The sequence below is a fragment of the Echiichthys vipera genome (genome assembly GCF_963691815.1).
Source record: "Echiichthys vipera genome assembly, chromosome: 16".
Lineage (NCBI taxonomy): Eukaryota > Metazoa > Chordata > Actinopteri > Perciformes > Trachinidae > Echiichthys > Echiichthys vipera.
The window spans coordinates 28,535,961-28,546,692 of record NC_139841.1 but is presented as its reverse complement, the minus strand read 5'-3'; the positions used below and the strand labels follow the sequence as shown (position 1 = coordinate 28,546,692).

The 10,732-nt window shown below is 39.2% G+C and overlaps 1 protein-coding gene across 1 annotated transcript; it reads left to right on the top strand.

The window, feature by feature from the left end:
* Nucleotides 1-6,624: 6,624 nt before the first annotated feature.
* Nucleotides 6,625-10,128, top strand: cryba4 (crystallin, beta A4; the record flags this gene model as incomplete). Its single annotated transcript, XM_083930169.1, has 5 exons — nt 6,625-6,663; nt 7,363-7,481; nt 8,068-8,209; nt 9,721-9,863; nt 9,981-10,128. 5 exons carry the CDS (start codon nt 6,625-6,627, stop codon nt 10,126-10,128), a joined length of 591 nt encoding a protein of 196 aa, XP_083786295.1.
* Nucleotides 10,129-10,732: the final 604 nt, after the last annotated feature.

Here is a 10,732-nt window from a genome sequence, read left to right as displayed (position 1 = left end):
CTTTGTGCTCATTTTGGGTCGTTTGTAGCTAATATGTGACTGTTTTTGTTCCTCTTGTGTTTACATGAATTAAACCAACAGCAGGAAATGTATTGATCCTCTCTGACCCCTTGACCTTCCCCTCCCTCTGCTGTTAAACTCTCCTGTCAGCTAACGAGGCTAACGAGTCCTCACTGATCCACACTCACAACTCTGACTTCAGTAAAAACAGCGCAGAAACACTTTGTCACAAGTAAAAGTCTCGTAGCATTTGCATCGAAACATACTTAAAGTCCTCATTATGCAGAATAATATGTAATATATTATCAAAGTCTTATAACTGATGCATTAATGTGTTCAGCACTAAGGGAGCTTTTGAGTTTCACCAATAAACAGCGTTCGTACAAGTGAACAGTTGTTTTCAAGGTTTGAAAAGTGCTTGAAAACGTTTGAAAATGCATTTCTTTCACATTAATTAGCTTTAGACTAGACATTTTTATTTAATTTCATATCCTTCTGGTGTTACAAAACACAATTTTAGGTGTTTATGGAACAATAACGAAAAACAAAAAGGTGAAATAATGATTTTCAAATGAAATATATAATTGATCGCAGCCCTGAGGTTCTGGAAAAGCTTGAAAACGGACGTTAAAAGTTCCTTAAAGTCTTGAATTTGACTTTGGGAAAGGTGAACGAGCCCTGAATAAAAAATAAAGTCTTTATCAATATGATAACTTAGTATTACAGTTAAATGTATTTGTTGGTTATACTTTGTGTTATAAAGTAACTTTTAAATGGCAGTGCAGTAACAAGTCTATAAACTGTCACGTATAAAGTTATTTCCTCTAAGATGAAGTGGAGTTTATGTATAAAGTATAAAATGGAAATATAAGAATCAGAAGTTCAGAAGTGGATCAAATATCAACAGTAAAAGTTTTTATTTCACACCTGAACTGAAGGTTTCAAGCTGTTAAAAAAACAAACAAAAAAAAACCATTGAAAACATTTTTAAAAATGCAACAAAAGCAAATATTTCCATCAAACAACGAAACGTTAAGGTCAAATGGATCAATTCTTCCAGAGCATCTTCACTCAGCTGACGACAGAACACAAAACTCAGCGTTCAGCATGGATGACATGTTATTTTATATGTTTATGTTTCTGTGTGTTGATACTTTACAGAGTTACACTTTGAGACAAATACAAACACATTTATTTTGGTGCAGCTGTTGAACCTAAAGTCTCGTTTGCATCCTTTTAAAACTCAAAAACGTTGAAAACTGTCAATAAAAACAAAACAATCAACAAAAGGAAACGTGTAGAAACGTCTACAAAACTAAATAAAGAGTTAAAATACACAGAAAGTCACATTTAATCCACTTGTTCCTAAACTGAAGGAGTATCAGTTTCTTTTTTAATATAAAAGTCACATTTCTGTCTTCTGTTGTGTCTCTGAACTAACTCTGAGTTTAACAATATCAGACTGTGACGAGCTTCAGCTGCTTGCTAACGAGCAGAGCATCAGACTCAGGTGTGTCAGACTCAGGTGTGTGTTAGACTCAGGCGTGTTAGAACAGAGAGAAACCTAAAACATGCAGGACAGTGACTCTGCAGGACTGGACGTGCCCCCCCCCCAACATAGAGACACATAACAACCGAATATAGACGCAGAGCAACTACAGAGAGACACAAAATGACCCTAAACCACAGACATGTTAACTACAAATGACCTAAAATAACCACAAACACGTGCAAAACAAACACAAAGAGACACTAAATGACCCTAACCCATAGACATGTTAACTACACACGTCCAAAATAACCAGAGAGACGTGCAAAATGACTGAAAACTGATGAAAAATGCCCCAAAACATACATATAAAACCAACAAATGACCAAAAATGACCAGATAGAGACACATAACAACTGAATATAGATGCAAAACAACTACAAAAGGACACAAAATGATGGAAAAGAGACACAAAACAACTACAAAGAGACACAAAATGACCAAAAAGACATGCAAAATGACTGAAAATAGATGCAAAATGCCAAAAAACATACATATAATACCTAAAAATGACCAAAAATTATCACAAAGAGACACAAAACAACTACAAAGAGACACAAAATGACCCTAAACCACGCATATTAACTACAAATTACCCAAAATAACCACAAAGACCAGAAATGACTACATAGAGACACATCACAACTGAATATAGATGCAGAGCAACTGCAGAGAGACACAACATGACTGTAAATAGATGCAAAATGCTCAAAAACATACATATAATACCAACAAATGACCAGAATTTAACTCATAGAGACACAAAAGAACTACAAAGAGACACAAAACAACTACAAAGAGACACAAAAGAACTACAAAGAGACACACTAAATGACCCTAAACCACACACACATTAACTACAAATGACCCACAATAACCACAAAGACGTGCAAAATGACTGAAAATAGATGCAAAATGCTCAAAAACACACATGTAAAACCTACAAATGTCCCAAAATGAGCACATAGAGACAGAACGGCCACATAGACGCACATCACAGCTGAGTATAGATGCAGAGCAGCTGCAGAGACACACAACATCACTGCACACAGACACACAAGCACCAGATTTGGCGTCTTTGAGCCTCTTTGAGTTTGCGTGTGTCGTTGGGGGGCGGGGCGTCCCACGCGTCCCATCGGGCGTGAAAACACCTGGAAACAAAGAGAAAAGAGGCGACGCTGTGACCAAACGCACGAGAACCTAAAGACTCAATAAAAGTGAAGACGCAGCTGCAGCCAGGGGCGGGAAATGACCTGTTTTGTGTTTTTTAAATTTGTTTTATTGAGCAACAACTAAACAAAGTGTTCACGATGTAAAGACACGTGAAAACATGATGTTTCTTTATGTGAGTTGTGTTGTTTGGTGGAAATATTCGCTTTTGCTGCGTTTTTTTTAAATGTTTTAGTGAGAGGGTTGCTGTTATTTTCAGCAGGATTAAAAGAAAAGATGCAAAACCACCACAAAAAGATACAAAACCACCACAAAAAGATACAAAACCACCACAAAAAGATACAAAACCACCACAAAAAGATGCAAAACCACCACAAAAAGATGCAAAACCACCACAAAAAGATACAAAACCACCACAAAAAGATGCAAAACCACCACAAAAAGATGCAAAACCACCACAAAAAGATGCAAAACCACCACAAAAAGATACAAAACCACCACAAAAAGATACAAAACCACCACAAAAAGATACAAAACCAACACAAAAAGATGCAAAACCACCACAAAAAGATACAAAACCACCACAGAAAGATGCAAAACCACCACAAAAAGATGCAAAACCACCACAAAAAGATACAAAACCACCACAAAAAGATGCAAAACCACCACAAAAAGATACAAAACCGCCACAAAAAGATGCAAAACCACCACAAAAAGATACAAAACCGCCACAAAAAGATACAAAACCACCACAAAAAGATACAAAACCGCCACAAAAAGATGCAAAACTGCCACAAAAAGATGCAAAACCATCACAAAAAGATACAAAACCACCACAAAAAGATGCAAAACCACCACAAAAAGATGCAAAACCACCACAAAAAGATGCAAAACCACCACAAAAAGATACAAAACCACCACAAAAAGATACAAAACCACCACAAAAAGATGCAAAACCACCACAAAAAAATACAAAACCACCACAAAAAGATGCAAAACCACCACAAAAAGATACAAAACCACCACAAAAAGATGCAAAACCACCACAAAAAGATACAAAACCACCACAAAAAGATGCAAAACCACCACAAAAAGATGCAAAACCACCACAAAAAGATACAAAACCACCACAAAAAGATGCAAAACCACCACAAAAAGATACAAAACCACCACAAAAAGATGCAAAACCACCACAAAAAGATACAAAACCACCACAAAAAGATACAAAACCACCACAAAAAGATACAAAACCACCACAAAAAGATGCAAAACCACCACAAAAAGATACAAAACCACCACAAAAAGATGCAAAACCACCACAAAAAGATGCAAAACCACCACAAAAAGATGCAAAACCACCACAAAAAGATACAAAACCACCACAAAAAGACAAGGTTTGCTGTTATTTTCAGCAGCATTAGTGGTTAAAAAAGACCTTTGAATGCCTTCACCGTGCTGCCCCGAGCTAACCACTGTTAGCCACGTCCGGCTGTTAGCATCTCTCCTGGATTTCTACATTAAGAAACTGTCTCTGTGGATTATCTGATGACTTTACGTCAGACTGACACTTTAACCCTGGAGCACTTCACTCTGAGCCTCTGATGTCACAGAGGACGGGTCCACAGTTGAAAACCCGGAGCGTTTGGCGCCCTGTGCGTCTACGCCAAACGCAGAGGGTCTCATTAGACGACCTATCATCTTAATAAGGTCTTTCTCATGTGGAGTTCCCCAAGGCTCCGTCCTCGGCCCCCTGTTATTCAGTAAAAACACGTCACCACTGGGACGTAGCCAGTATCACTGTTATGCAGACGACACACACGTTTATGTCTTAACTGTTTTAATCATGTAAAGCACTTTGAGATTTTGTTTTTAAACTTCTTAATATCACAGTTTATTACTGTTATTATTATAATACAGTGAAAAATGCCCATCTGATGTTTTCAGGACGCTCGTTTTATCTGAAAACACATAAAGTTAACGCAGCTAATCACTGTTAGCCACGTCCGGCTGTTAGCATCTCTCCTGGATTTCTACCTTAATAGTTGATTATTTGAGGGTTAAAGTGCTGAAAAAGACCCTGGAGGGTTAATTCCACTTTAAGAGCAGAAAACTCAGTGTACGGAGGCACGGGTGGTGGACGGGTCACAGAAACACCTTGGACGCCGTGTCCTGTGTCCTGTTCATCTCTCTCTCTCTCTCTCTCTTCACTAAAGTCTGGTTCCTTTGACCAGTGTGAGTGCAACCGTACCACGTCTAGGAGCGGCACGCTTGCCGTCCACGGCCCGTTTGGGAGAGGTGGGCTTTAGTAAAGCACGTTTGCACGTGTACGAGCACGAGCGTGCGCACGTGTACGAGCACGAGGCCTACGGCGGTTCTGAGGTCATTTCCTGTGCGCCTGTTGGGACGTAGAAAAAAGAAGGAGGGACCATGCGCGGACATTTCAAACAATGGCGGTGAAAGGTTCACGTTGGTGTGATGCGGAGGTGGAGTGTTTACTGCAGATTTGGTCGATGAAAAGATTCAAAAACAGTCGACAAGACGCACAAAAACTCAGAGGTCTACGGAAAGATCTGGAAACAAAGCCACGCATCGCCATGACGTCATCAATGCGTGTGACGTGTTTTACAATTTCAAGCATTTTCTAAGAACTTTATTCAAACTTTAGCACTTTTCAAACCCTGAAAACAACATTAAAGTTAAATGTTTAAGGATTTGCAGCCTCTGTATGAACTCTGATGATTCTTCAGATCCTGATTCACTCAGAGTCGTGTAACGTTTGTTTTTTCAGTTGGAATTCTGTCGTTATTTGAGTTTTATTTTGTGTCTCGTGTTGTTTAATGTTTAAGTTTAATGTGATTGTGTAAACAACATAAAACTGCAGGAGCCCCAGGGGAATAAAGGGATACAAACAAACAAACAAACAAACAAACAAACAAACAAACGTCTTCGCCCTTGTGTCTTTTCTCAGCTCGTGTTGTGTTCAGGGTCAAACTCAAGCCCTTTCAGGTGCATTTCCAAGCGTTCCCAGCCGCTCACAGCTGCGGTTAATCTATATTTATATATTTAAATCATTATTTCACGTTTTCATTTCAGGCTCTGGTTCATTTTAATTCTGTTTGCTGTCAAAAGAAAAATCCAGATACAATTTTACGAACTTCCTCCGAACTTAAAGCACTTTTCAAACCTTGAAATTTAAGCTTTTTATTGATTTCCAGCCGTGTCTGTTTCTGTTCCCCGTCCACTGCCACAGAAGGGCGATAATGTGGCGTCTGCACTTCTGCCCCGTCCACAGATTAACCACGCTTTTGTCGGGGTTGGTGTGTGTGTGTGTGTGTGTGTGTGTGTGTGTGGGGGGGGGTGCACAGACAAAAAGAGGCCCCTCCCCTGCTGCTGAGCCGGGGCTTTCTGCGTGGCCCCTCGCCAGGGGAGGCTTTAAAAGGGTGGGGGCGCGTGGCTCCTCTCACTCTCACGGCAGGACAACCCCAGGGTACCACACAGCAAGGTGAGTCCCCCGGTCCCTCCATGGCATCGCACCGCCGTCACACACACACACACACCCAAACTCTGGAGCTGCACGCCTCAGGGCTCCACAGGCCCCAGAGGCTCCAGTGCATCAGGGACAGACACCTGAGGAATAGCAGGGGGAGGAAACGGGAGGAAAATGACACAAACAGGGAGGAAGGGTGGGAGAGAGAGGTCCAGGTGATGCCTCTGGATCCATTTTGGTGCAAATATGAACCCAGGATCATTAAATTCAGGCTCAGACGACTGTGTCCAGGCCTGTTTCTGTGCTTCTCGTCCTCTGACGCACGTTGGTCCGGCTCCTCAGACGCTGGACACAAAGTCTCAGACGTGCTTTTTGTCACTGAAGGTGATTTTCTGTTTTTTGTTCCTTTCCAGACAAGATGACTCACCACTGCACCAAGTTCTCCGGCCACTGGAAGGTGAGTGAAGGTCACACACACACACACATATACACACACACACACACACACACACACGGTCACACACACACACACACACACACACACACACACACACACACACACACACACACACACACACACACACACACACACGTTCACACTCACACACACTTTCACACACGCGTTAACACACAAGTTCACACACACGTTTACACTCATGTTCACACTCACACTCATGTTCACACTCACACACGTTCACACACACGTTTACACTCATGTTCACACTCACACTCATGTTCACACTCACACACGTTCACACACACGTTTACACACACACACGCACACACACACGTTTACAGCGGTTACACACACGTTCACACACACACGTTTACACACTTTCACATACGTTCACACACATGTTGAAACATGTTCACACATGTTTACACACGTTTTCACACACACACTCACACGCACACACACACACACACACACACACACACACACACACACACACACACACACACACACACACACTTAGTCCTCAGATCTGTCCGTGTTGATGTCAGGACGCAGTAAAAACTCTTTAAATGTCACATGTTTGGGTCTTTAGTCTGAACGACCGGATCATTCATTCATTTGACTTTTGATTTCCAGTTAAATTATAAATATGTCAAAACGAGAGGAGTCACATTAAAGCTCAGGTTTGTTCCCCGTCAGATCATTGTCTTCGACGAGGAGTGTTTCCAGGGCCGGCGCCACGAGTTCACGTCCGAGTGCTGCAACGTGATGGAGTTTGGCTTCGAGACGGTTCGATCCCTGAGGGTGGAGAGTGGAGCGTGAGTGCACCCGGAAAAGGACCCGTTTAGGGGGATACAGCTCCACAGGGCGGTCACACACAGATCCATATCTATCGACATACGACTTCTTATTTAGATATTTATTTTATTCTTAATTTAAAGAGTCAGAAAATTACTCATCATGAACATAAAGTCTTTTTTAAATATTTAATTATTATTTTTATTTTTTTAATTATCAGTAAATGTCTGATACTGAACATGATGCTTATTTAGATATTTATTTTATTTTAATTCTTAATTTAAATTGTCAGAAAATGACTTAGAATGAACATAAAGTATTATTTAAATATTTATTTTTTATTTAAATGGTCAGTAAATGTCTGATACTGAACCTGATATTTATTTTATTTTAATTCTTTATTTAAAGGGTCAGTAAATGAGTGACTCTAGCAAGTTTATTGACCTTTATTTCCATTTATAGAACAAGTTTACCGTGTAATATATTAATGTATAATGTTAAATGTTAATATAATATAAGTAATAATATAACTCACTGCCTCAGCAGCTGTTTGAGTCATTTTAAATATAACATTTTAATAATAAATGAGGTGTTTCTTGTGCACAGCTGGGTGGGGTACGAGCACGCGTCCTACCAGGGGCAGCAGTTCGTCCTGGAGAGGGGCGAGTACCCCCAGTGTGACGCCTTCGGGGGCAGCAACGCCTACCACATCGAGAGGATGACCTCCTTCAGACCCATCGCCTGCGCTGTGAGTCTCCTGCACGGCTGCATTCATGCACATTCATGCACATTTATGCACATTCATGCACATCCATGCACATTTATGATCATCCATGCACATTCATGCACATTCATGCACATTCATGCACATTCATGCACATTTATGCACATTTATGCACATTTAATCATTTCAGGGGCTGAAATCCTTGAAAGTGCTTGAGTTTTAATGCGTGCTTTAACACCAAACAGCCACAGAAGAGAAGTTTATTTAGTTTCTGTCCTCCTGCTGTTTATGAAACACAGTTTATAGAAATATGTGATGAACCACAGCGGTACGGTGCTGGAGAAGCCTGAAAATGGACTTTTAAAGAACATGAAAAGTGTTTGATTATGACCTTGGAAAAGGTGCAAGAACCCTGATAATGAACACAGAGTATTATTTAACTACTTTATTTATTTATTTATTTATTTATATTTATATTTAATTAAATAGTCAGAAAATGTCTGAGACTGACCATGATGTTATATCGGTATTTATATTTATTTATTCTTAATATAGATTGTCATTAAATGACTCAGAATAAACAGACAGTATAGTATTATTAAACTATTTCATTTATTTATAATTTTATATATTTAAATTGTCATTAAATGACTCATAGCGAACACAAAGTATAATTTAACTATTTTATTTATTTATGTTTATTCTTTATTTAAATGATCAGCAAATGTCTGAGACTGAACATGATGTTTATTTAGATTTTTTATTTTTATTTATTCTTTATTTCAAGCTTTTCCAGCACCTCACAGCTTTTTTATATAGATATTTATATTATTTTTAATTTAAATTGTCAGCAAATGTCTCATACTGAACATGTTAATATAGATATTTATATTTAATTTAATTTATTCTTAATTTAAATTGTTAGCAAACTACTGATAATAAACATACACTATAGTATTACTTAAATATTTAATTTATTTAGATTTATTCTTAATTTAAATTGTCCGCAAATGTCTGATACTGAACATGATGCTTATATAGATTTTTATTTATATTTAATCTTAATTTAAATGGTCTTTTGTTAAATGGTCATTACTCAGAATGATACTGAACATGTTAATATAGATATTTATATTTATTTATATTCATTCTTTATTGATATTAAGTTTAAATGACTCATAATAAACATACAGTATTATTGAACTATTTTATTTATTTATATTTTTATATATTTAAATTATCATTAAATGCCTCAGAACGAACACTCAGCATTATTGAACTGTTTGATTTATTTATATTTATTCTTTATTTAAATGGTCTTTGGTTAAATGGTCATTACTCAGAATGAACATACAGTATTATTTAAATATTTAATTTATTATTTATTTAAATTAGGACTCAATTAAGATTAAATGACTCAGAACGAACACTCAGCATTATTGAACTGTTTGATTGACTCCTGATTGAAAAGCTTTGTGCTGAGTCAGCAGATCTGAGCGTAAACACCCCGCTCACGCCTTGTTTGTCCCCCGCAGAACCACAGAGAGTGTCGTATGACCATCTTTGAGCGTGAGAACTTCCTGGGCCGTAAGGGCGAGCTCAGCGACGACTACCCCTCCCTGCAGGCCATGGGCTGGTGCAACAACGAGGTCGGCTCCCTCAGGATCCAGTCTGGAGCGTGAGTGTCCCGCAGCTTCTCTCTTTCTCTGCACTTTAAAAATAATCCTGCTCTTTCACAACCGGCCTGTTGCAGCATTTTCACGCGCACTTCCTCCTCTCTTTGGTGTCTCGGCAGATTCGTGTGCTACCAGTTCCCCGGTTACCGTGGGTACCAGTACATCATGGAGTGTGATCGTCACTGCGGGGAGTTCAAACACTTCAGGGAGTTTGGCTCCCACTGCCAGACCCCTCAGATCCAGTCCATCCGCCGTATTCAGCAGTAACAGCCCTCTCCACTAACTCCCCCTCCCTCGTGACCCTTCACCTTTGACCCCTGCTGCTTCCCAGTGCTGAATAAAATGTCTTTCTTAAACCTTAAGCACTTCCGCCCGTGTGTCTGCTTGTGTCTCAGATAGACTGAAGTACAGTCGCACGCTCCGCCGTGTTTCTCTGGAGGGGTCAGTTCACGTGATGGTGTGTAGAGCTGAGCGCTGTCAGTAAAGGCTGAGTTTACAGTTTATTTATGCACGATCATTAAACTTAAGAGCTGAGAAGATGTTTAACTGAGGACCAATCCATTTCAATGATCCTTTAGTCACAGAGAGATGCTAAATGACCACAAGTAAACACAAAACTACCAAACATGACTATAGGGATGCAAAACGACTACGAAGAGATGCCGAACGACTGGAAATAGACTTAAACGACCACATAGAGACAAAAAATGACGACGAAGACACAAAAAATCATTAAAAATAGTTTTAAAATGACCAAAGAGAAACTTTAAATGATGCTATGCTTCAAAAAAGATGCAAAATGACTAAAAATAGATGCAAAACCAGCACAAAAAGATGCAAAATGACTAAAAATAGATGCAAAACCACCACA